We start from the raw sequence: 26,855 nt of genomic DNA, 5'->3' as shown, positions 1-26,855 counted from the left end.
AGACTCAAAAACGTCTGTCATCCTCCGACTTGAATGGATGGTGCGTGATCACCGTGTAGAGCAGCAGCTCAGCCTGTCTCTGCGGCGACACGTGCTCCTAGCACACCGCTGACGAGCTGCCAGGCTGAAGACAAACCTCCAAGTCCGCTACGCAGACCACACACAATGTAGGCCGGGTTTTGAGAACGGCAAATCTGTCCTCTTCTCCACACAAAGTATATATATATATATATAACAGCAGCATCCTCCATTATTAAAACCAGGGCCATAATCATAATATACACACCATAAGACACACACACCAAATACTTAAATCTGGTCAAAATGTCCCCCTCAATATACTGATATCAAAATATAAATTAAATATAAATGTGCTAAGCTACGACAGGAATCCACGCACCCTGTCCGAAACTATCATAAAAAATGTAATATAACTAAACGTAAAAAGTTCTCAGGTGGGCCACTCAGATTTTGTCCCACCCCCCCCCCCCCAATGTTGAGTCCATGGCTACAGCCTTGATTAAAACCCGTCCCCGCCCTTAAAACACCCACCGCTCCTGAACACAGGCATTACCTTAGCCGCACAACCAGTTACCACTGCCGCTTACCGCTGTTTCGATGTCGTGGAGAATTCACCGTCTTTCATCCCCATGGTCCATTAAATCCCCAGATTTAAATGAATTACATTAAATGAACTACAGGAACCCTGTATAACACCCCCATGTACCCTCAACTCCATCAGAAATGTTCACACCAGAAACATTTGTTTTTAAATCAAATCCACTTTAATGTGATTGTGGTCAGGCAGCATGGACACCCTAGTTGGCATGGAGGGCCTTCCAGCGGACCAGAGGACCCCGGCTGGGGATGTACTTCACCCCACAGCCGTCGGAAATCAGACGCTTCTCCGCCATCATGGCATCAAAGTCGGTGGCGTTGAACTTGGTGAAGCCGTACTTCTTAGAAATGTGGATCTGGGGGAGGACAGAAAGGGGAGGAGGGGAGAGAGAGGGTGGGAGGAGAGAGGGGAGGAGGGTGGGAGAGGATGGGAGAGGATGGAGAGGGTGGGAGAGGGTGGAGAGGATGGGAGGGAGGAGAGAGAGGAGGAGGGGGGAGGAGACAACGTTACAGGAGTCAGAGCAGGAACTGTCCTTGAAGACTGAGCCTTAGTCATTCACAGGTGAACTGGATCAGTTAGCAGAGTGCCTTCAAGCTGTCTCAATGGTCCCTTAAAGCACCCAGCACCTCCCAGCTGAGTTCATACACAAACCAGAGATTCACTGTCTGCCACCATTGCACACCAGAACCGCACTGCAGCGAGACAGGTCGGCTTAGTAAGCGGCAGGAAGCTGGGAGCTTCCATCTTTAAAGTTTCTCTCTGGCTACAGTGTGAAGGAGCAAGTTAAGAGGGGCAGAGAGAGACACAGAAGATGGATGTCTAGAGAGATGCAGAGACAAGTGTAGTGTGTGTGTGTGTGTGTGTGTGTGTGAGAGACGGCGTGTACCTTCTGGCGTCCAGGGAACTTGAACTTGGCCCTGCGCAGGGCCTCCACCACATGCTCCTTGTTCTGAGCCTTGGTCCTCACAGACATGATGACCTGGCCGATGTTCACCCTGGCCACCGTGCCCAGGGGCTTACCGAACGCCCCGCGCATCCCTGTCTGGAGCCTAGGACACACACACAAAAAAACAGTACAACAGACAGAAACATGGTCAATAAAGACAAATGAAAATATCCACAGGTTAGTTTGGGGTGTGAGGTGATTGTCTGGTTACATCCTCATGGTAATAACCATTTGGGAAAGCTTAACATGCCTCTTTCTCTGAAATACACATATACCTGGACATCAGCATCCCTTCTGCTTCAGCTGCTGGAACCCAACTGCTAATCACATCCATCAGGTTCTCTACATGTTTAACTGTTTCCATGGTAGCGTTTTGTCTCAGTGGTCCCTTAAAGCACCCAGCACCTCCCAGCTGAGTTCATACACAAACCAGAGATTCACTGTCTGCCACCATTGCACACCAGAACCGCACTGCAGCGAGACAGGTCGGCTTAGTAAGCGGCAGGAAGCTTCCATCTTTAAAGTTTCTCTCTGGCTACAGTGTGTGTGTGTGTGTGTCTGCCTGCAGAGGGTGTGCAAGTCAGAAATGTGTGCAGCGTGTGTGCGAGTATGCAGTGTGTGTGTGTGTGTGTGTGTGTGCTCCCCACCTGTCAGCCCCAGCGCAGGACAACATCTTGTTGATGCGGATCACATGGAAAGGGTGCAGACGAACACGGATGTGGAAGCCGTCCTTTCCACACGTCTTCACCATGTACTTGTTAGCACAGATACGGGCCGCCTCCAGAGCTGACACACACACACACAATCACGTTATATACACACACTATAATAGTGTAACCCTCACCCTCCAGAGCTGGGACACACTGGTCAGGCGTTCTGACCCCTCACCTTCAGAAGACAGCTGCTCATACTCATCAGAGACCATGTGACCACACAGGGGGAACTCATCCACCTTGGCCTTCTTCCTGCCCAGGTCAAAGATCCTGATCTTGGGGTCTGGAGGGAGAGAGAGGGGGAGACCAGACAGGAGAAAAAGATGGAGAGATGGAGGGAGGGAGAGATGGGAGGAAAGACAGGTTTAGTATAGGTGACTAATATTCTGGTCCACTTGGTCTAACACAATCCACCCATACAGTTCTGCTACTTAAACCTATAACTGGATCACAAGTATTGAACCTTAGTCATTCAGATTTTCCATTATATCAAGGAGTAGTAGTAGTAGTAGTAGTAGTAGTAGATTTACGTTGTCTCAATGGTCCCTTAAAGCACTCAGCACCTCCCAGCTGAGTTCATACACAAACCAGAGATTCAATGTCTGCCACCATTGCACACCAGAACCGCACTGCAGCGAAACAGGTCGGCTTAGTAAGCGGCAGGATTGTGTGTCTGTGTGGAGTTGGAGACCAGAACTTACCGGGGACACCGCGACAGAAGCGGGACTTGGGGTAGGGCTTGTTTTTGCAGTATCTGTAGCTGTAACAGACGGCACACGTTAGCTTAACACAGGTCTATACACAAGTAAAACAGGTTCTAAGGTGAAACTCGACTAATAAGAAACATAAGACATTTTGGACGGTTCATCAGTTCAATTCCTTGTTAGCTAGCTAAGCTGGAAGGTAGTTGGTTTTAAGTTACCTAGCTAACTAATTCATCAAATCATAGTCAGCCCCCCAAAAGGCTTAGTACTGTAACAATATACTTTAACGGATACTTAACTAATCTAACAAAACAGACTACGCATGTTCTAACAAGTAGTTTGACAGCTAAAGATTGCGGACAAGCAAGCTAGCTAGCTACTGGTACTTATTGCACATGGTGCGGAGCCGCTGCCATTTTCCTTTGACATGTTTCGCCAAACCCGGGGCAAAATCATGCACTTAAGAGAACTTACCATCGGGCTGGTCGGCGGCCCATGTTTGCGATCTGTGGAGGAAAACAAAATAAAATAAATTTTAAAGCGAGATTACGACTGTAATGTCTATAAATACTTAATTTTCTTATATTTCCATGAGCACAGCAAACAGCAAGGTCTCACCACGCACTCACCTAATGGAGGAAAGGATGAGACGTAATTTCCGCCGCGTCATATGGGTGACTGTTGCCGGGAATTTGTTTGATCAATTCCATTCTTTTTTATTTGATATTTAAGTAATCGTTCCCTCACAACACAGGGAAAAACAATTATAAAATACAATTTTAATTGTAGAAAATTATACAAGACAAAAATGAGGTTAGTTACAGAGGACGACGGGAAATGAAGTTTCATAGATGAACATGAAAGGCCTTTTTTTCAAAACCACAAGGAGGCGATGTGGTTAAGCCAGACAAAAAAAAATCCCTGAGTGTACTATAAAATATAACCACCAGATAACGCACTTACATTAAGAAATCTGGTTATTCTTTTGGCTCAGTGCGCCTCTTGAATTCAACGCCCTACTTGACGAATTATTCAGAGCCAGCAAAGTTGTTTTTGTAAATGGTGTAGCCTAATGCGTCACACAGAACAAATATCTAAGTTGAGAAGGCAGTGTGGAATGTGATGAACTCGAACCTTGTTCCGACCTTCCCTTTCCGCTCTCTCTGTCCATTTCAACACAAAAACACTGGTAGGTTGTTGAAACACCCCGAGAGGATTTGATTCAACAAACGTGTCGTGTACCCAGCTCCGCTCGCTGTGTACCGAATATCAGTTAGATCGATATCGCAGTGCGAGTTCTGCAGCTTCGGTGTCTCTACCTCAGAAGGTTTAGGAATAGTTTAAGATTTACACTTACATTTTTGTCATTTCATCCATTTAGACGCTTTTATCCAAAAGCGATGTCGACTACAAATAGGGCATATAGTTCTAACAGTAGGCTGGTTAGTCAGAGTCAAGGAACCAGTCATTATCAAGCAGAGTTCTGAATGCAAGATTTCAATAGTCAACAGTCAACACTGCTGTGAGCTAACCAGGTGGTTTGTTAAAGATCTGAGAAATCGTCCATGGAAAAGGGCAGGCACTTTCAAAAAAATATCTGACAGATTTGGTAAACCATCTGTCTATCACGTCTAGAACTGGCTAACCATGCCCATACCTGCTAGTGGTTCTTCATTGGCAGCTGATTGGTCTGAAACACTGTGGTTCAGGTATAAACAGATAACCCTTGAGGGTTTAGGTTGGTTGAGGGGCAGTTCTATGGGCGTATGGGAAGCCCTCTGTGACATGCTTGCATGTAAAAAGTGCTATACAAATACATTTGATTTGATTTATTGGAGCTTGACAAGATGGATTTTCGGGTGGTCGTTATCTTGCAAATGCGTCTGTCTTGACAGGTTAGGTGTGTGCAGGCAGGCCTGTGTATGTGTGTGTGTGTGTGTGTGCAGGCAGGCCTGTGTGTGTGTGTGTGTGTGCAGGCAGGCCTGTGTGTGTGTGTGTGTGTGTGTGTGCAAGCAGGCCTGTGTGTGTGTGTGTGCAGGCAGGCCTGTGTGTGTGTGTGTGTGCAGGCAGGCCTGTGTGTGTGTGTGTGTGTGCAGGCAGGCCTGTGTGTGTGTGTGTGTGTGCAGGCAGGCCTGTGTGTGTGTGTGTGTGTTAGGTGTGTGCAGGCAGGCATGTGTGTGTGTGTGTGTGTTAGGTGTGTGCAGGCAGGCCTGTGTGTGTGTGTGTTAGGTGTGTGCAGGCAGGCCTGTGTGTGTGTGTGTGTGTGAGTGTGTGTGTTAGGTGTGTGCAGGCAGGCCTGTGTGTGTGTGTGTGTGTGCAGGCAGGCCTGTGTGTGTGTGTGTGTGTGTGCAGGCAGGCCTGTGTGTGTGTGTGTGTGTGCAGGCAGGCCTGTGTGTGTGTGTGTGTGTGTGTGTTAGGTGTGTGCAGGCAGGCCTGTGTGTGTGTGTGTTCCTCTGTGGTTTCTTCGGCAGTCAACACAAACAGGCCTTTATGTAGAACAGAGGCTCTGTAATTAATATTTGAACAAAAACGCAAATACTTACACAACCATGCCTTTCTATGTGTGCGAGTGTGTGTGTGTGTGTGTGTGTGCGAGTGTGTGATGTATGTGACTGTGTGTGTGTGAGTGAGTGAGTGTGTGCATGTACGTATATGCCTCTCCCTTTCTTGAGTCACTCTCAATGATGAAACCGTACTTCTGAAGAAAGTACAGTTGGACTATTGAACTTGAGAAGAACTGTATGTGTGTATGTGTTTTATGTGTATACTTGTGGTGGTGTAACAGGTAAGAATGGAAACCTAAACATATGTTCATTTCTTTTAAACCATACTCTGATACACACACACAAGCATGCACACACATTCACTCAAACACACTTGCACACACACTTGCACACACTCACATTCACACCCATGAATTATTATACATCTTCCTGCCAAACACACTCATATACTGTACCCATGGTCAAACACACACACACTCAGACAAACACTCACACACAGACGCACACCCCAGAGGTCCTTCCGTTAAGGAGCCACAAGAAGGATGCCACACCCGCATCTGCACTGCACTCACCAGTCACATGACCACACTGTTACCAGCATGTGTGTGTGCTTGTTTTTGAATGTATGTGTGCACATATGCATTTATGAAGGTTTGTGTTTGACCATGAGCACAATTGAATGGTAGGTATGGTAGGATATTATGGTAGGGTAGTATTGTTTTTTCAAAACCTTTTAGAAAATATTACTTTAAACTTTCTTTGTTAAAAAAAAGAAGTTTCAACCTTTCTAAACTTTTTTTTCCAAACCTTTTTTCCCCAAAAATATTTCAACCTTTTGGATAAAAAAAATGAAACCTTTTTAAAAATATATTTTTTCAACCTTACAAAACTTTTAAACTTTTTGTTAAAACTTTTCTTTGTAAACTTTTTTTTTACAATATTCTTTTGAAATGGTGGAGAGAGAGAGAAAGAGAGATGAGAGAGAGACTTGCTCGGTGACAGGAGTCAACCGGTGTGTTCGACTTCATGCAGCGCCGGCGGGACCGACAGCCTCTCTCATCCCCCTCACCCTCTCACCCCATTCTCCCCTCTCACCCCCTCTCACCCCCTCTCACCCCTCACCCTCTCTCATCTCCCTCACCATCTCTCCCCCTCTCACCCTCTCACCCCCCTCACCCCGTCTCTCCTTCTTCTCTCTTGTCTCTCTCTCCCTCTCTCTCCTGTCTCTCTCCTTCCCTCTCTCTCTTCTTCTCTCTCTCTCTCTCTCTCTCTCTCTCTCTCTCTCTCTCTCTCTCTCTCTCTCTCTCTCTCTCTCCTTCTCTCTCTCTCCTCTCTCCTTTTGCTCTCCTGTCTCTTTCTCCTGTCTCTTTCTCCTGTCTCTCTCCTGTCTCTCTCTCTCCTGTCTCTCTCTCCTGTCTCTCTCTCCTGTCTCTCTCCCTCTCTCTCTCCTTCCCTCTCTCTCCTTCTCTCTCTCTCCCTTTCTCTCTCTTGTCTCTCTCCTGTCTCTCTCTTGTCTATACAGGTTAGGGTTTCTGCCTGCTTCAGTCATGAGATCATCAGGCCTCACTGCTCACACAGTGTGTGTGTGTGTGTGTGTGTGTGAGAGAGAGTGTGTGAGAGAGTGTGTGTGAGTGTGTGTGTGTGTGTGTGTGAGTGAGTACAACAGGGTAGAACAAGCAGATGAAGAACCTAGTTAGGGCTAACCTCAGATACAAACTTTGTTGTTTATATCTGAGGTTACCTCTATGTTTCTCTCTTGCTCTCTCGCTCACTATCTCACTCTCTCACTATCTCACTCTCTCACTCTCTCACTCTCTCACTCTCTCACTCTCTCACTCTCTCACTCTCTCACTCTCTCACTCTCCCACTCTCCCACTCTCTCACTCTCTCACCCTCTCACTCTCTCACTCTCTCACTCTCTCACTCTCTCACTCTCTCACTCTCTCTATCTTGATCACCCTTTCTTTTTTTCTCCTCTCTCTCCATGTTCTCTAAGAAAAGTTCTGTTTCCTGTTTTTCTCCAGGGTCGTTCATTTGTCAGAGCCCCTCCACACACACACACACACACACACACACACACACAGACACACAGACACACACGCTCCACAGTGTTTTAATTGGAGGGTGAGGTCATCTGGTTCTGGTGATGCAGATCAGATGCAGGTGGAGACATGGATGTCTCACATACCTGACTGAGATGTGTGTGTGTGCGTGTGTGTGTGTGTGTGTGTGCGTGTGTGTGTGTGTGTGTGTATGGATGGTTCAGACATTTGGAGAGGATGGTCATACAATGTAATTGGAGATTTCACATGGAGCTAAACTCACAGTTAGTCTGTGTGTGTGTGTGTGTGTGTGTGGGGGGGGGGGGGGGTGAAGAAGGGTCTGGCTCCAGTAGTTGTGTCCTTATAAGGGGGCAGGAATGTTGAGGGAGCTGCCTTGAATGACTGATCTCTCTCTCTAAATCAGTAGGCCCCTGAACACACAGTCACACACACGCACACAGACACACACATGCCTATATGTGCATACTAGTAAACACACTAACAGCCACACACATCATCAGGTGAAGACAGAAGCCGGCAGGTAAATGGATTATGACATCACAGCCTGACATCTTTTATAATAGGGTCAGGAAGAGAGAGAGAGAGAGAGAGAGAGAGGGAGAGAGAGAGAGAGAGGGAGAGAGAGAGAGGGAGAGAGAGGGAGAGAGAGAGAGAGAGAGAGAGAGAGAGAGAGAGAGAGAGAGAGAGAGAGAGAGACTACCATAAAAGGGTTTGTTTGTGGTTAGGGAAAGGGCAGCAGTGTGTTACTGTATCATAGTTTGTCTGTGAGTGTGCTTGACTGTATGTGTGTGTGCGTGTATGTGTGTGTATGTGTGTATGTGTGTGTGCCTGTATGTGTGCGTGTATGTGTGTGTGTATGTGTGTGTGCCTGTATGTGTATGTGCCTGAATGTGTGCGTGTATGTGTGTGTATTCGTGTGTGTGTGCACATGTGTGCGTGTATGTGTGTGTGCGTGTATGTGTGTATGGGTGTATGTGTGTGTGCCTGTATGTGTGTGTGAGTGTATGTGTGTGTGCCTGTATGTGTGTGTGCGTGTATGTGTGTGTGGGTGTATGTGTGTGTGCCTGTATGTGTGTGTGCGTGTATGTGTGTGTATCCGTGTGTGTGTGCACGTGTGCGTGTATGTGCGTGTGCTGAAATGACCAGTAGCCTGTAATAGATTCCTGCGCTCTGATTCATTCAGAGTGGAGTTACCTTTTAAAGACTTTATTAACACACACGCATACTATACGTACATATACACACATTATACATACGCATATATACACACACACATACATATACACACACTATACATACGCATATATACACACACACACATACATATACACACACTATACATACACATATATACACACACACACATACATACACATTATACAGACGCATATATACACACACACATACATATACACACACTATACATACGCATACGCATATATACACACACATACATATATACACACTATACGATACTATACTCCCTCACCCTCTCTCTTTCTACCTCTCTCGCTCCCTCACCCTCTCTCTTTCTACCTCTCTCGCTCTCTCACCCTCTCTCTTTCTACCTCTCTCGCTCCCTCACCCTCTCTCTTTCTCCCTCTCTCTCTCTCTTTCTCCCTCTCTCTCTCTCGCTCCCTCTCTCTTTCTACCTCTCTCTCTCTCTTTCTCTCTCAATTCAATTCATTGGGCTTTATTGGCATGAAAGAACAAATGTTCATATTGATAAAGCAACGGTGGAATTACTGAAATATTCATCAATATAAATCAAAGCCTTATATATACTTTAATTTAAAACCAAAAAAAATCAGAGAAACAGGTTTTGAAAGGTTGAATTTTTTTTTTACAACTTTGTGTTTATATTATTATTATTCAAGTCGGTATATTATTAATTATGGATTAGGGTTAGTAATCAGATGGACAGAACATTAACATAACATTAAGATTGATTTATATATATATACATATATACACACACTTCAGGGAGCCAGAGCTGTCTCCCTGAAGTCAAGGTCAAACCAGCTGGTTCCAGCTGGTTTGACCTGGAGCCAGGTGTGGTTCGATCCTGGCACATGCTTCCAACCAGGTCCAGGATCATCTGGTGTACTGTCATGGTTACAGGAGTTCTAGAAGTTGCCATAGTAACCCAGCTGGGACAGTGGAATTCTGTGGCGCTGCTGGATGATGTCACTGGATGATGTCACTGACCAGCAGTACAAGACCAGACCCACAGCTGGCTTCAATTAATACAACACAAACACACACACACTCACACACACACATGAACACTCACACACAAACACACACACAAGTGGGGAAGGCTTGAAGCTTGACTGTAAACCTAGCTGATGTGTCAAGAGTTTAAACTTAATGAGTTGTTAAAGAGACCTATCAACTCCCCTCTTTCTCTCCCTCTGTCTCTGTCTCTCTCTCTCTCCCTCTGTGTCTCTCTCTCTCTCTCTCTCTCTCTGTATCACCCCCCCAGATGAAAAAGAGTGAATTACAGTAAATGAGAGCTCAATACATTATTATTAGTATCTTTCTACACAGCTGGAAGTATACTTCAAATGTTCAGATTTTTACATTCACATACTTGATGGCAACTTTAATATATGTAAATAAGCGTATTCCATAAACTTTAAGTGTAATAATGTTTCACTTAGGCCTCTCCTCTCCCTTCTCTCTCCCCCCTCCTCTCCCTCCTTCTCTCTCATCTCCTCCCCTCCTCCTCCCCTCCTCCTCCCCCCACACACACTTTTCTTTTGTTTCCCCCTCACTCCCCATATCTTTCTTCCCTCTCCCCCTCGTCTCCCCTCTCTCCCCCTCTCTCCCCCCTCCCCCTCTAACAGAGGCAGTGTGAGTGGAGGGCACTGACGAAACCCAGCATTCCTGTGTTGTGAGCCAACGCTCAGCTGGAGCACACACGCACACACACACACACACACGCGCACACACACACACACACGCGCACACACACACACACGCACACACACACACACACACACACACGCGCACACACACACACGCACACACACACACACACACGCACACACACACACACGCACACACACACACACACGCACACACACACACACACGCACACACACGCACACACGCACACACGCACACACACACATACACACACATACGCACACACATACACGCATACACATACACACACACACACATACACACACCCTCCGCTTCCTAGCGAGGCAGTTCTTTTCCATGTTCACTGGAAACAACCTGGTAACAGGAAAAGACAATGGTGGGGTCACAGAGAGCACTACCCCCCCCCCCCCCACACACACACACACACCTACACCGTACCCCCCCCCCCCACACACACACACACACACCTACACCGTACCCCCCCCCCCCACACACACACACACACCTACACCGTACCCCCCCACACACACACACACACCTACACCGTACCCCCCCCCCACACACACACACACACCTACACCGTACCCCCCCCCCACACACACACACACACCTACACCGTACCCCCCCCCCACACACACACACACCTACACCGTACCCCCCACACACACACACACCTACACCGTACCCCCCTCCCCCTCTCCCACACACACACACACAAGGTAGGCAACCCATGCAAGTGGAGATATAAAAGATAGGGGCGCTGATGCCGGTGACATCATACCTCTAAAATCCAAAGGCGCGGTCATGACGTCACCTCCGTGAAGAAGGACGGAGAACGAGGCCGTCTCTGTAATACTTTACCAATTAAGGCTCTCGCGGTAGGAACCTGGACGATAGAGAAGGGGAGATACAGAGGAACACAGTAACTCCCTCTCTCTCTTTTCTTTCTGCGAGTTCGCAGAACAGCCATTCCCCAGGGCACTGCGCGCGGGGAGGGACCCAGCGCGAACTCACACAATCACACTCCCACACTCACACTCACAATCTCCCGTCTGAGCTTCACGCGCACCGAGCAGCGGACGGACTACGGATAGCGATATAAAGACCTGCAGACGAACCCCCGACACAACCGTCTGAACATGTAAGTGTCTGACCACTTCGTCTCTGACCTCGTCTCTGAGCTCGTGCGGGTTTGGCGGAGTTATTCTGTGGACTGTCAGCCATCAGATTTTACTATACAGACAACGAGGACACCTCTTTTACCACGCGAGCCACCGTTGATGGGGAGCACAATCTGTGCCAAAGTGGATCGATATATATTGATTGATCTGTTGTTAAATGTATATTGATTGATTTATTGTTGAGCATGATGGCGTTTATCTGACCCGAGGAGATGCGCAGAGGGGGGGGGGGAGGCTGAGGTCGGGGGTGGGACGGAGGAGTGGGGGGGGGGTCTTGGCGGACAGGCTGCGACGTCAATTCTTCCGTACCGCTGATGGTTTGTATTCGTGTTGCTGCTGTAAAGTGTTTTGCGGGGGGGAGTGGGGCGGGGGGGGGGGGGGGGGGGGGGGGCGAGAAAGGTGAGCCACGCTCAGAGTAAAGTCACTGCGTGCCTGACACCGTAAATCTATACAGCTTCATTCCAAACGTGTAACAGTCCGGTGTAGAGCACGCGCTTGAACATTCGTTTGAGGGAAGTTAGGCAGGAACGTGCGCTCACACGCACTCGAAGCCCGGTGGAGCATCTCCCCGGTATGACAATTAAGGGCTCCGCACCAAATAAGGTAAAACACGGACAAGGTCCTGCGCGCATGCTTTACCGGGGGCACTGCTGATGCCACGTGCGCCCCCCGCGGCGAAACCCGGCCGCGCACCATCCAATGAAATTGATCAGTCACGGTCAGCGTGACGGACACGGCAGCTTGGTGCTCGGGGGTCTGCAGAGCAACGTCTGTTAACTGGTTGTCACTGACATCACTTCCTTCTGTTAGGGAAAGAGAGAGAGAGAGAGAGAGAGAGAGAGAGAGAGAGGGAGAGAGAGAGAGAGGGGGGTGATCAGAAATATAAAGAAAATGATTATGGTTATAGAGATGATGATGATGGTGATAATGGTGATTATGGTAATAGAGATGGTGATGATAGTTAGTTATTATGGTTATAGAGATGGTTATGATGGTGATTATGGTTATAGAGATGGTGATGATGGTGATGATGGTTATAGAGATGGGGATGATGGTGATTATGGTGATGGTGAGACACATCACACACCATGACACACTCGCTGTAATCAGAACGCCTCACTCTGACACAACACAGATGCGTGTGTGTGCATGTGTGCATGCTTGCAAGTGTGTGCGCAGGTAAGTGTGCATGTGTGCAGATAAGTGTGTATGTGTGTGTGCATGCATGCTTGTCATTGTGTGTGTGTTTGTGCAGGGCCTGTGGTTAGTGTGTGGTTAACATCATCTCTACTGCCTCTGCTAATCTGTCTTCCTGCCTCTTGCTGGGCTGTGAGGATGTGGTGAGGCAGGGCATCTGAGGAGATCACAGGCAGGACTCAGCAAGGCTACAACTCTCTGCTCATCTCTCTGTGGAGAGACTCTGTCCAGCTCCTCCCCCCAGAGGTACTAGACAGGGAGAGAGAGGAGTCTTACTAGAGAGAGAGAGGAGTCTTACTAGAGAGAGAGAGGAGTCTTACTAGAGAGAGAGAGGAGTCTTACTAGAGAGAGAGAGGAGTCTTACTAGAGAGAGAGAGGAGTCTTACTAGAGAGAGAGATGAGTCTTACTAGAGAGAGAGAGGAGTCTTACTAGAGAGAGAGAGGAGTCTTACTAGAGATGGGGATGATGGTGTTTTGCACCTCCCTGTCACAGTAAATTCCGTGTTTGTATAACATACATGGCGAATAAACCAAATTCTGATTCTGAGAGAGAAGAGTCTTACTAGAGAGAGAGAAAAGAGTCTTACTAGAGAGAGAAAAGAGTCTTACTAGAGAGAAAAAAGAGTCTTACTAGAGAGAGAGAAAAGAGGATTGTAGAAGTTGCTGACATTCCATCCTAATCTCTCCTCTGCCCTCCTTTACTCTCCTCTGCCCTCCTTTACTCCCCTCCCCTCCCCTCCCCTCCTTTTCTCTCCTTTCCTACTCCTCTCCCCTCTCCTTTCTTTTCTTCTCTCCATGATTACCATAAAAAACACATTACCAAATAGTGAAGAGGCGATGAGGGGTCAGGAGACATAAGGTCCAATACTCCCAAATGTCCACTAGATAGAGGCAGAGAGCCGTGTGAAAATGTCAAGCCATCTCTCTTTCTCCTGCTCTCTCTCTCTATCGCTCTCTCTTTATCCCACTCTAGATGTACTTATGTTTCCATTCTCTCTATCATGACTCCATAAAATTGTAAATTATAGTTAGTGTAGTCTCTGGAGACAGCAGTAAAACTGCTGTATCACAATCCTGTTTTTCTAAATACTTCTCTGTGTATCTGTGGTTGTGTTTCTGTGTGTGGTGCGTGTTTGTGTTTATGGTTGTGGGGGTAGTTTGAGGAATTCCCAGACCCCCCCAGTCTAACAACTCCGGTAAAATACACCCATTAATCTAACACACACACAAACCCCCCCCCCCCACACACACACACACACACAGAGAGAGAGCAAACATTCCTCCTGGCTAGTGTCCATGCGAAGCATCCAGTCTCCTTATTTAGGCAAGAAACACCCCCTCCCTCCCTCTCTTTCTTTCTTTCTCTCTCCCTCTCTCCGATATTCTGTTTCCTTCTCTCTCTCTCCAATATGCTCTCTCTCCCACCTTGTCTCTCTAATGCTCGGTCTCCTTCTCGCTCTAATATTCTGTCTCTCTCCCCCTTTCTCTTCCTCTCCATATCTCTCTCTCTCTCCCTCTTTTCCTTTTTCTCTGTCTCTCCCTGCGCCTCTCTCTCTACATCTCTCACTGTGTGTGTGTGCTGAAGGGAACTTGGATAATATCTAGAACAGGGGTGTTCAGGGAAGTCTGGGCCTCCCTGCTTAGGTTGCTGCCCCCGCGACCCGACCCCCGGAAAAGCGTCAGATGGCTGGATGGATGGATGGGGTGGTCAGCCTGATCCTCAGGGCCCACTGTCCTGCATGTTTTAGATGTTTCCCTGCTCCAACATGCCTGGTGCAAATGAATGGGTTGTTATCAAGCTCTGTGGAAGCCTGGTAACGACCATTCATGTGAATCAGGTGTTGGAGCCGGGAAACATCTAAAACATGCAGGGCAGGGGGTCCCTAAGAATCAGGGTTGAGAACCACTGGTTTAGGGTATGGCTGGGGTAGAGGTTAGGGTGGAGGCTGGGGTGGAGGCTGGGGTGGAGGCCAGGTAGAATACGGGTTGTTAATGATCTCACCCAAGCTCCTCCTTCACACATACACAGACACAAGACATGGACAAGACTCTAGACATACAAACACATACACACACAAATGCAGACATATTGACATACAAACCCACACACCCATATAGACATACACTCACAAATGCATGCATACACACACACACACACACGCGCACACACGCACACACTTCCTTGTCATACTTGGCGGCGTGTGTGTCCATCTGACACACTCATATTTACTCCAGCCTCCAACCCTGCACCCTCACAGAGCAGTACACACACACTCACACACACACTCTCACACACACTCTCACACACGCTCACTAGTTCTGCCTCCGCTACCACCCAGTCGTGCTCAGGCCTGTGTAACACGCTGTTTACCAGACTGTCTCCTACGCCCGTTTCCTGATCCAGAGAATTTGTGTTTGTGAGTGTGTGAGGAAGTGTGTCAGTGAGGGAGTGTGTGTGTAGTTGTGTGACTGAGGGTGTGGTCCTGGTTTATCTTAGCCCTGGGGCCAATCAGACTGCTGGAATGTTAAAGTGACCACCATCTCCCTCTAGACACAGGTGTGTGAACATGAGTGTATGCATGTGTGTGGGGTGGTGTGTCTATATGTGAGTGTATGCATGTGTGTGGGGTGGTGTGTCTATATGTGAGTGTATGCATGTGTGTGGGGTGGTGTGTCTATATGTGAGTGTATGCATGTGTGTGGGGTGGTGTGTCTATATGTGAGTGTATGCATGTGTGTGGGGTGGTGTGTCTATATGTGAGTGTATGCATGTGTGTGGGGTGGTGTGTCTATATGTGAGTGTATGCATGTGTGTGGGGTGGTGTGTCTATATGTGAGTGTATGCATGTGTGTGGGGTGGTGTGTCTATATGTGAGTGTATGCATGTGTGTGGGGTGGTGTGTCTATATGTGAGTGTATGCATGTGTGTGGGGTGGTGTGTCTATATGTGAGTGTATGCATGTGTGTGGGGTGGTGTGTCTATATGTGAGTGTATGCATGTGTGTGGGGTGGTGTGTCTATATGTGAGTGTATGCATGTGTGTGGGGTGGTGTGTCTATATGTGAGTGTATGCATGTGTGTGGGGTGGTGTGTCTATATGTGAGTGTATGCATGTGTGTGGGGTGGTGTGTCTATATGTGAGTGTATGCATGTGTGTGGGGTGGTGTGTCTATATGTGAGTGTATGCATGTGTGTGGGGTGGTGTGTCTATATGTGAGTGTATGCATGTGTGTGGGGTGGTGTGTCTATATGTGAGTGTATGCATGTGTGTGGGGTGGTGTGTCTATATGTGAGTGTATGTGTTTGTGTGTGCATGTCTGTGCGTGCATGTGCGTGTGTAGTTGGGTGTGGTCTTAGGTTTTTCTTAGCCCTGGGGCCAATCAGATTGAATGTGGGAGTGTCCCTCAGTATAGGTAAATCAGAGCTCTCTCTCCCCTTCTCTGTCTCTCTCTGCTTGGCTTAGGAAAGTTACTTTCCAAACTTAACAGCTGGTTTGTTGTGTGTGACACTGGTGTTCCCTACACACAAAGACTCATATTTTTTAGTGAACATGAAACTGTTTTAACATACATCAATAACCAGCTTTATCATATCAACTGAAACTGACGGTTCGATTTGATTTGGACACGGCCCAGTGACAGGGCCGTGGGTGAGCACAATTTCATATTCACAGTTTTTATGGAGTTAAAAAATGAGTTGTTGCTCTTCCTTGAGCACGCCCATCTGGAGAAGTCTCCATGACTAACCGCCGCATTGTTGTCTTGGACAAATGCGAACGTGATTCATACGCTTTTGGGAAATGTTGAGAAACGCACGACTGCAGGCTATAAGAGGTTTGCAGTAGCTCACTTTTTTCTTCTCTCTCTCTCTCTCTCTCTCTCTCTCTCCTTCTTACTCCTAGTAACCTAGTGAGAGGGAGCGGCGCGAGGCTGAACTGACTCCACCCAAAAATCCAGCCAGCGAACTGAGACCGACCAGAGACCATAAAAATGAGCAGCGCGCACCCCCGCCTCCACCAGAGCGCCGCGCCCGCTCCCAACGCTCTCTCCCCGGACAAGGACGCAGACATGCCCGCAACGGAGAAGGACCTGGCTGAGGACGCGCCGTGGAAGAAGATCCAGCAGAACACGTTCACCCGCTGGTGTAACGAGCACCTGAAATGCGTCAACAAGCGGATCGCGAACCTGCAGACCGACCTAGGAGATGGGCTCAGGCTCATCGGCCTCCTAGAAGTCCTGTCGCAGAAGAAGATGTTTAGAAAGTACAACCAGCGGCCCACCTTCAGACAGATGCAGCTGGAGAATGTGTCCGTGGCTCTCGAGTTTCTGGACCGGGAGAACATCAAGCTGGTGTCCATAGGTGAGTTGAGCGACGCTCCGGTTAGCGGTTTTTAACGGTAACTAATTGATCGGTGACAGCTGTTTGGTTGAACACGCCAAACGCCCCCGTGTCTGCAGGCTAACCTCTCAGCCTGTACCCTCCCTCACCTAGCTTGAACCAGCCACAGGTGGCTCTGCTAGTTACCCTCTACCCTCTACCTCCCTGTGTAAGCTAGGCTACCGAGCGGTCTCCCCCGCCGCTGCTCAGTGCGTGCATGGGTGAGTGCGGTGAACGGGGAATTGGAGCAGAAACGAGCTAAAGTGTCCCATTCCAAGTTAGGTTGGACTACGTTTGCAGTAGCCCAGGAGATAAACCGCTCACTGAAACGCTCGTTCAAGCGACACCGACGCTGTCTTTGGCAGCATTGTGTTAACGTTTATTTGACTCACTGTGACCTACGCAATAGAGGAAAAAAGTTATGCCTTTGCAGAATACCGTTAGATTTGGGCAATTGTGAAATCACACGTGTGTCCGCCCTTCCGCTGTGAGTTAGCTGCTACAGCGAGACACAAGATAGTTTGAGGGGTTCTTGAAGAAAGAAGATTTTTTTTGTGTGCCTGTTAGTTTAACGCGTTATCTACTGTCGAGATTTGAGGCGCGCAGTTTTCTGGAGTCGGCCCATAGTGGAGTCCCCGGCTTCGGTCTCTGCTGTACACTGGTAAACGGTATAGGCCTGGCCAGACCGGGCGGACCTCTTAAGCGCAGTCTGGCCGAAGAGAAACGGGAGAGAGAGATTTCTATTGTCTGAGCTTGTGTAGCTTTGGTCGTCCTTTGCCAAAGCTGACCCATAGTACATAGCCTGACTTCATTGCACAAACTTGCCTAGTACACCACCTTATCTAGTCTACTTTGTAGAAGTAACAGAACCTTGTAGTACATAACTTTACATCGTTATAGTATGCAACTTTACATAACCTCATGGGACACAACTTTACAGAAGCAGTATCATTCTGCAGAGATGGATGTTGACTTGAACACCCCTCCTGTCCTCACCAGCAGGTTCCTGTCCTCACTAGCAGGCCCCTGTCCTCACTAGCAGGCCCCTGTCCTCACTAGCAGGCCCCTGTCCTCACTAGCAGGCCCCTGTCCTCACTAGCAGGCCCCTGTCCTCACTAGCAGGCCCCTGTCCTCACTAGCAGGTTTTCTATCTTGGTGACTGGAAAAGTAGAGACACTACAGCCAGTCAGTCCCATCCAGCCAGCCTGTCCTATCCATCCAGCCAGCCTGTCCTATCCATCCAGCCAGCCTGTCCTATCCATCCAACCAGCCTGTCCTATCCAGCCAGCTAGTCCCTGATTTGGGATCCAGCAGGGTGGGGGGGTAGGAAATGGTGGGGGAATTGATGGGGTAGGGTGGGGGTAATAGGGGGGATGGAAGGGGGCATTGGGGAACAGGGTGGGAGGTCATGTGACCGTTAGAGAGAAACTCCCTCTGTTCTCCACTTCCTCATTTCACTACAGAAACAAGACACACCCAGACCACACCCTCTCTCTCTCCCTTCCTCCCTCCCTTCCTTCCTTCCTCCCTCCCTCCCCCCGTCTCTCCCCGTCTCTCTCTGTCTCCCTCTCCCTGTATCTATCCTCTCTAGATCAAGGACTATACTCATCCTAGATCTGTCTTCTCTAGATCAAGGACTGTACTCATCCTAGATCTGTCCTCTCTAGATCAAGGACTGTACTCATTCTAGATCTGTCCTCTCTAGATCTGTCCTCAGAGCAGTCATGTCTTGGCCTTTCTGACTCAGCAGTTTACCTGCCCCATCGTGGTTGGGTTTCGACCCCTGACCCTTGACCCCTGCCCTGTGTGTCAGAGGGTCAGTAGAGCAGCAGCAGCAGGAGAGGAGCTCAACATTCTCAGGAGCTCATACAGGCTCTCCTGGCTGTGTGCGTGTGCGTGCGTGTGATGTGTGTGGTGTAATATGTGATGCATGTTTTTTATGGCAGCATAGTGTTTCTTTATGAACTGTCTGTGTGGACAGACAGCTCTGCTATGTCTGTCTGCCAGAGGAATGTGGTGTTTGTGTGTGTGTGTGTGTTTGTGCTTTAGGGTTGAGGGGTGTGCGAGTGTTTGTGCTTGTTGAGTGTGTGTGTGTGTGTGTGTGCATGGGTGTAGGTGTTAGAGCTTGTTGAGTGTGTGTGTGTGTGTGTGTGTGTGGGGGGGGGGGCAAAAAACATCCCCCAGGTTTGAGTGAGTGCTGTTTCTGCTGGTTTGGTTGTGGAAGGGCTGTTGGATGCTACTGGAATGTTTGGAAAATCAATAATCAGTTTAGTCTGTTAAACTATGGCAGGTTGTCCTCCCCTCTCCTCTCCCCTCCCCTCTCCCCTTTTTCTCTCTCCCCTCCTCTCCTTCTCTCTCCCCACCTCTCTTCGCTGAGGATAGACTGACTCAGAATTCAGACAGGAAGCTGAATACCTACCTTAACTTCAGACAGGAGTAATCTCTCACCAACCGCACAGATCTAGGTAACTAGGGATGTAGGGGACTCTGGGACAAGGAGAGGGAACCACCCGAGTGGCTGTGTCTCCATACTCGCACCAGCTCCCTGGACCACAGAACACCTAACTTAGTGAAGGCTAATTGGAGACCACTCCTCTGGTGTGTGGACACATACATATATATATATATATATATATATGTGTCTGTGACACATTCACCATGACTGTGTGCAGATACTAAGCCGGAGATAGGAATATTAGATTAGGGAAGTTATATTCATTCACAATTTTGTGTGTGTGTGCTTGACCAATCCACTCCACCAGCTTGCATGAGATAATGTGGCCTGTTTAGTAGTGCTGCCTGTTCTAGAATATATTCTCTACATGTTGTCTGGTATAGAATATATTCTCTACATGTTGTCTGGTATATAATATATTCTCTACATGTTGTCTGGTATAGAATATATTCTCTACATGTTGTCTGGTATAGAATATATTCTCTACATGTTGTCTGGTATATAATATATTCTCTACATGTTGTCTGGTATAGAATATATTCTCTACATGTTGTCTGGTATATAATATATTCTCTACATGTTGTCTGGTATAGAATATATTCTCTACATGTTGTCTGGTATAGAATATATTCTCTACATGTTGTCTGGTATATAATATATTCTCTACATGTTGTCTGGTATATAATATATTCTCTACATGTTGTCTGGTATAGAATATATTCTCTACATGTTGTCTGGTATAGAATATATTCTCTACATGTTGTCTGGTATATAATATATTCTCTACATGTTGTCTGGTATAGAATATATTCTCTACATGTTGTCTGGTATAGAATATATTCTCTACATGTTGTCTGGTATATAATATATTCTCTACATGTTGTCTGGTATAGAATATATTCTCTACATGTTGTCTGGTATATAATATATTCTCTACATGTTGTCTGGTATAGAATATATTCTCTACATGTTGTCTGGTATATAATATATTCTCTACATGTTGTCTGGTATAGAATATATTCTCTACATGTTGTCTGGTATAGAATATATTCTCTACATGTTGTCTGGTATATAATATATTCTCTACATGTTGTCTGGTATATAATATATTCTCTACATGTTGTCTGGTATAGAATATATTCTCTACATGTTGTCTGGTATAGAATATATTCTCTACATGTTGTCTGGTATATAATATATTCTCTACATGTTGTCTGGTATAGAATATATTCTCTACATGTTGTCTGGTATAGAATATATTCTCTACATGTTGTCTGGTATAGAATATATTCTCTACATGTTGTCTGGTATAGAATATATTCTCTACATGTTGTCTGGTATAGAATATATTCTCTACATGTTGTCTGGTATAGAATATATTCTCTACATGTTGTCTGGTATAGAATATATTCTCTACATGTTGTCTGGTATAGAATATATTCTCTACATGTTGTCTGGTATAGAATATATTCTCTACATGTTGTCTGGTATAGAATATATTCTCTACAACATGCTGTGTGGTGTAGCATAGAGACCAGAATTACTTGACTTAATGACATTATTGTTGTCATTTTACTTTATAACATCAGTGAAATTCTGCAAAGACAGTCTGAGAAACTTCCTAAAAAGATCCAGGAGAGATAGATAGGGAGAGGACCTCTAATTGTTTAAATGGTTCACTTCCTGTTGATTATCATTAACATAACTTCCTGGCTGGCTGGTCAGTGATTGGACAAGGCCTTGCTGGCCAGTGATTGGACAAGGCCTTGCTGGCCAGTGATTGGACGAGGCCTTGCTGGCCATTGCCAACACACAGCACTCGGACGTTTTACTACTATCTTCTCAACTGTCCCCCCCCCCCCCTCTCTCTCTCTGATTCTTTCTTGACTGATCTTCACTAGTTCTCTCCTCTCTTCTGTTACAACTCCTCCTCTCTCTCTCTATTCCACACCCCTCTTTTCCTTCCAGTCGTTCCTCTGTCAGTCAGAGCCAGTTCGCCCTCTCCTCTCCCCTCCCAGAAAGACACTGCCAGTGTGGGCTTTAAAAATGTCTCACACAGCACTTTTCAGTCTTTCTCTTACTTTCTCCCTCCTCCTCCCTCCTCTCATCCCTCCCTCCTCCTCCCTCTGTAACCGGAGCTGAGAGGGTGGGAGGGCTGCCAGCCGCGCAACACTTCGACCCTTTTAAGGATACAAAACCAGAAGGAGCCCTTCCAGCGGAGGGGGAGGAGGGAGGGAGGGAGGGAGGAAGGAGAGGAAATGTAGAGGCTGTAGGGCCTCTGGTGGGAGAGGCAGATTAAGAACAGAGAGGGAGGGAAGAAGGGAGAGAGGGAAGGAGAGAGGAAGGGAGGGTGGCAAGGCTTGACCCAGAGATATAGAAGAGAACCAGTAGAAATTACACTGATGTGAATTCAACTATAAACATATTGAACCCTGGTTAGATTCTCCATGGAACTCTTTTTATATTTTACCAGCAAGTCTGTAAGCCTTCTTCACAGCTCTGGTATTCCTGTGTTAGGGTGTATAATCACCAAACATGGCGTGTGTTTATGCATGCAAAGGAGTGAAGACTACTGCCCATAGCCCTGTGTCTGTGTGTCATGTCTCTTGATAAGGCTAGCTTGGAATGTGAGATATTTCCTCTGAATGTTCTGTCTGGGCTGGATGACAGTTTGGTGTGGTCACTACCGTACACCACCCTACCCCCTCCTATACTATCCTACACCACCCTACCCCCTCCTATACTATCCTACACCACCCTACCCCCTCCTATACTATCCTACACCACCCTACCCCCTCCTATACTATCCTACACCACCCTACTCCCTCCTATACTATCCTACACCACCCTAATCCCTCCTATATTATCCTACACCCTCACCTGGTTCTGCAGACCTGACCCCTGTTCACTTCTGCCAGCAGTCTAAGCAGATTTAGAATCAGAGAATGGAATTTTCACAACAACTAATTTAGAACATCCAAAGTTCAAATGTTCTACGACTGGAATTTGTTTGTAATCATGGAAATGCCTGGTGTAGACCAGTACTGTAGTCATGGAAACGCCTGGTGTAGACAGACCAGGACTGTAGTCATAGCAATGCCTGGTCCTTTCATCCACATTTTTTATTCCCCTCATTCTTCCCTCCATCCCCCAACAATCCCCGCTCCTCTGAGACAGGGGGCAGGGGTCCGACTGGGGGTTGAGGGTCGTGATGATGTCAGAGGTCATGGCAAGCCAGACAGTTGAGTCATGGGAGTCTGGGGGAGAGGACACACACACACACAGCCTCACACATACACATGCAAACACACACGCATTCTCATACACACGTACACAAACACGTATACCCCTTTGCTTTCACTGTCTCTACAACACACACACATACGTACGCACACACACACGGGGGGGGTCGGGGTGGGGGGGGGTGGTGGTATGAGTCACTCTGGGGGGAATGTTCTGGTGTGGGGCCGTATAAGGCCTGGATCACAGCCCTGTGGTCTGAGGAAGCAGATTCCTCTCGTGCTTGGTGGCTTTCAGACACAGGAATCTAATAGTCACACATGGTTAAACACACAAGTATACTTGCACACACACACGAGCATGTATATACACGCACATGTACTTACACATTTACACATCGCTCAGAAACACACCACTCACTGTAGCATCTAGCCATGTTTTAAGTGTGTTTGTATACATTAAATTCATGACCATATCTGTAGTTGTGGCGTTCAGAATGTGCTTCCCTACCAACATCCTGGACTAGTGACCTAACTTCATGGTCCCAAACTGTTACCAGTGACATCACATCCTGGACTAGTGACCTCACTTCATGGTCCCACTGTTACCAGTGACATCACATCCTGGACTAGTGACCTCACTTCATGGTCCCAAACTGTTACCAGTAACATCACATCCTGGACCATTGATCTCACGTCCTGGCCTCAAACTGTGAGCAAACTAGCTGGTTTTACAGTATTACAGTAACGTGTTAGTCTTCATGTTTATATCTGGACTCCCTTCAGTAGTACACCTCTCCTGGGATGCTGCTTTCATACAACAGTTCTACATGCATCATTTATTAGTTAACAAAGCGACGACACATAGTTTGATTATCATTCATTTGACTTGGCCAATAGTTCCGTAACTCCACTGGATTGTTGCCAAACAACACAAGCATTTTCCTGAACAAAAGCAACTAGTGCTGCTAGCTACTTTGGTCTATGTCAGCTAGTTTTGGGGTGTGTTGGTGTGGAGTAATGTGTTGGTGTTGGGGCCTGTGTTGGGGTAGAGTAATGTCAGAAAGTGACACACCCTGGTGTGTAGAAATATGAAGAGCAAGCACATACCTGCAGCAAGCACAGACGTGCAAACACAACACACACACACACACACACACACACACACACACGTGTTACACTACGTAAACCAACCTCTCCCTTGCAACAACACCCCCCCCCTCCATGTGTATGTGACATGAACCCCTAATCTGACCTGTGATCCCCCCCAGACTCCAAGGCCATTGTGGATGGGAACCTGAAGCTGATCCTGGGTCTGATCTGGACCCTGATCCTGCACTACTCCATCTCCATGCCCATGTGGGACGAGGACGAGGAGACGGAGGAGAGCCGGCAGAAGACCCCCAAGCAGAGGCTCCTGGGCTGGATCCAGAACAAGGTCCCGGAGATGCCCATCACCAACTTCAGCAGGGACTGGCAGAGCGGCCGTGCTCTGGGGGCTCTGGTGGACAGCTGCGCTCCTGGTATGGAAGGGGGGTGGAGGGGGTGGTGCTGTGAGGTGTGTGTGTGTGTTGCTGACTTCCTCCTGCCTGACTGTAGGTCTGTGTCCTGACTGGGACCAGTGGGACCAGACCAAGCCAGTGGACAACGCCCGCGAGGCCATGCAGCAGGCTGATGACTGGCTGGGGATCCCTCAGGTAAGCTAGCCATGCTAACGATAACATTGTTCTCTGTGGGCTTAAGCTAATGTTAACGCTAACATTGTGCTCTATGAGGTTAAACTAATACTAACCCTGCTAATATTCACATTGTTCTCGATGGGGTTAAGCTAATGCTAACACTAATATTGTTTTATATGGGGTTAAGCTAATGTTGATCGACCTAGTCAGGATTAACCATGGTAATGTTAACATTGTTTTCGATGGGATTTTGCTAATGCTAACCACGGTAATATGAATGTCTTTCTTTTGTCTTATGCTAATGCTCACCAGGCTAACTTTCAAATTGTTCTCCACTACAGCTAACCTTTCTAGCCAGGGATAACCATGCTAACTTTCACACTATTGCCTTTGGGGTCAAGCTAAATGCCAAACAACCTGGTACTATACATTATTATGAAGTGTGATCGTGTTGTCAGGATAGAAGGGTTGGTGGCGTGTTGGCAGGCTGGTGTTGGCGTGCAGGGTGGCGTGTTGGCGTGCAGGGTGGCGTGTTGGTGGCGTGTTGGCAGCTCTGTGGTCGGGGGAGTTTCCACCCTCACTACCAGCTCTGCTGAGAAGAACTCTGCTTCTAAGCATCACTGTGTGTTGTGGTGTGTGTATAGTTTCAGTCTGTCTCTTCCTGTACATGGGGAAACTGGATCATGAGGTTGGCACGACTGGCATACACACACACACACATACACACAACAGACCTTCTGGTTTGTGGTTATCTGGTTGTGAAATCAGAACAGATGCGTTGTTCTTCGCCACGGCAACAATAGATAAACACAGCAACTGTCTCCTGGTGTCCCTGTTGCCTAGGTGATCACCCCAGAGGAGATCGTGGACCCCAACGTGGATGAGCACTCTGTCATGACCTACCTGTCTCAGTTCCCCAAGTCCAAGCTGAAGCCAGGAGCTCCGCTCCGCCCCAAACTCAACCCCAAGAAGGCTCGCGCCTACGGACCCGGTACACACACCGTGCATACACACACACCGTGCATACACACACACACCGCAGACACACACACACCGCAGACACACACACACACCACGTACACACACACCACGTAGACACACACACCATGTGGACACACACACTCACTGCATATACACACGCACACCATGTAGTTGCTAATCCCCCCCCCCCCCCCCAGGTGTGGAGCCGATGGGGAACGTGGTGATGAAGAAGGCTGTGTTCACTGTGGAAACCATCAGCGCTGGGATGGGGGAGGTGCTGGTGTATGTGGAAGACCCTGCAGGACACAGAGAGGAGGTACACACATACCTCTACACACACACACACAAACACATATGCACAAACGCAAATGCACTCACTCACACACAGATCCAGACATACAAACAGTATGTAAACAAGTATAAACATGTACAAACATAAACGTACACAGACGCAAATATACAGACCCACATAAACACACACCTATAAACACACACACACGATGGTGTTAGTGTGTGACCTGATGTTTTCCTCAGGCTAAAGTGACGGCCAACAACGATAAGAACCGAACCTACTCCGTCTTCTATGTCCCCAAAGTCACCGGCATGCACAAGGTAAGCTGCTGCTAGTCTGTTAGCCTGCTAGTCTGTTAGCCTGCTAGTCTGTTAGCCTGCTAGTCTGTTAGCCTGCTAGTCTGTTAGCCTGCTAGTCTGTTAGCCTGCTAGTCTGTTAGCCTGCTAGTATGTTAGCCTGTAGCTCTGCCCCCGGAGCCTTTAGGTCACAATTGTAAGCTAGCTTGTAACATCTACCATTTAGCTTTCAGTTACCAACCTTTAGATTATAGCCTTGAATTTATAGACTATTGCCTTTAACTTTTAGCCGGTGTGTTTCCCTGTTGATGGTGTGTTTCCCAGGTGACGGTGCTGTTCGCGGGCCAGAACATCTCCAAGAGCCCGTTTGAGGTGGAGGTGGGCATGGCCCAGGGTGATTCAAGCAAGGCCACCGCCCAGGGCCCTGGCCTGGAGCCTGCTGGGAACATTGCCAACAAGACCACTTACTTTGATGTCTACACCGCAGGTGTGTGTGAGGGGGTGGTGGAGGGGGTGGAGAAGGTGTGTGTGTGGGGGGGGGGGGGGTAGAGGTGTGTGTATTGGTGTTTGGGAGGGGGTGGTCATGTGTGTGGGAGGGGGGGGGGGGAGTTGGTGTATGTGTTTGGAACGTGAGTGTTTGTGTGGGGGGCAGGGAGGTGGTATGGGTATTTGGGAGGTGTGTGTGTGTTGTAAATCATATCACAGTGTCTTCCTCCC

General features: G+C 47.7%; 2 protein-coding genes and 3 non-coding genes across 9 annotated transcripts in view; 1 reads left to right on the top strand and 4 right to left on the bottom strand.

Moving 5' to 3' along the window:
- Positions 1 to 762: 762 nt before the first annotated feature.
- On the bottom strand, positions 763 to 3,631 carry rpl10 (ribosomal protein L10). Its single transcript, XM_062460374.1, has 7 exons — positions 3,612 to 3,631; positions 3,457 to 3,488; positions 2,980 to 3,038; positions 2,454 to 2,561; positions 2,213 to 2,351; positions 1,506 to 1,668; positions 763 to 974 (listed from the first exon to the last, which is right to left on the bottom strand). The coding sequence occupies exons 2-7, from the start codon at positions 3,477 to 3,479 to the stop codon at positions 819 to 821; spliced, it is 648 nt and encodes a 215-aa protein (XP_062316358.1). The 5' UTR covers positions 3,480 to 3,488; positions 3,612 to 3,631; the 3' UTR covers positions 763 to 818.
- On the bottom strand, positions 1,212 to 1,345 carry LOC134019691 (small nucleolar RNA SNORA70). Its single transcript, XR_009930112.1, has one exon. It is a non-coding gene; the product is annotated as a small nucleolar RNA SNORA70 (small nucleolar RNA).
- On the bottom strand, positions 1,937 to 2,070 carry LOC134019693 (small nucleolar RNA SNORA70). The gene has a single exon (XR_009930114.1). It is a non-coding gene; the product is annotated as a small nucleolar RNA SNORA70 (small nucleolar RNA).
- LOC134019692 (small nucleolar RNA SNORA70) lies at positions 2,808 to 2,941 on the bottom strand. Its single transcript, XR_009930113.1, has one exon. It is a non-coding gene; the product is annotated as a small nucleolar RNA SNORA70 (small nucleolar RNA).
- A 7,748-nt stretch (positions 3,632 to 11,379) lies between the features above and the next one.
- The window catches only part of flna (filamin A, alpha (actin binding protein 280)), a 37,946-nt gene continuing 22,470 nt past the window's right edge, over positions 11,380 to 26,855 (top strand). Inside the window, exons 1-8 of one of the 5 annotated variants that reach the window (XM_062460378.1) lie at positions 11,380 to 11,582; positions 16,721 to 17,178; positions 24,162 to 24,413; positions 24,490 to 24,587; positions 25,413 to 25,560; positions 25,748 to 25,866; positions 26,085 to 26,162; positions 26,463 to 26,625. In XM_062460378.1, the coding sequence (XP_062316362.1) occupies positions 16,809 to 17,178; positions 24,162 to 24,413; positions 24,490 to 24,587; positions 25,413 to 25,560; positions 25,748 to 25,866; positions 26,085 to 26,162; positions 26,463 to 26,625 (1,228 nt within the window). In that variant the 5' untranslated portion in view covers positions 11,380 to 11,582; positions 16,721 to 16,808. The remainder of the gene's footprint in view (positions 11,583 to 16,720; positions 17,179 to 24,161; positions 24,414 to 24,489; positions 24,588 to 25,412; positions 25,561 to 25,747; positions 25,867 to 26,084; positions 26,163 to 26,462; positions 26,626 to 26,855) is intronic. The other 4 variants (XM_062460379.1, XM_062460381.1, XM_062460382.1 and 1 more) reach the window with 4 other exon arrangements.

The sequence above is a fragment of the Osmerus eperlanus genome, chromosome 4, assembly GCF_963692335.1.
Source record: "Osmerus eperlanus chromosome 4, fOsmEpe2.1, whole genome shotgun sequence".
NCBI lineage: Eukaryota > Metazoa > Chordata > Actinopteri > Osmeriformes > Osmeridae > Osmerus > Osmerus eperlanus.
This window is presented reverse-complemented; position numbering and strand designations above follow the sequence as displayed.

Coding starts and splice junctions, on each gene's coding strand:
- rpl10 (XM_062460374.1), bottom strand. CDS start 3,479: ATGGGCCGCCGACCAGCCCGATG. Junction 2,562..2,979: donor CTTCTGTCGCGGTGTCCCCG/GTAAGTTCTGGT, acceptor CTCTCCCTCCAG/ACCCCAAGATCAGGATCTTT. Junction 2,352..2,453: donor TGAGCAGCTGTCTTCTGAAG/GTGAGGGGTCAG, acceptor TGTGTGTGTCAG/CTCTGGAGGCGGCCCGTATC.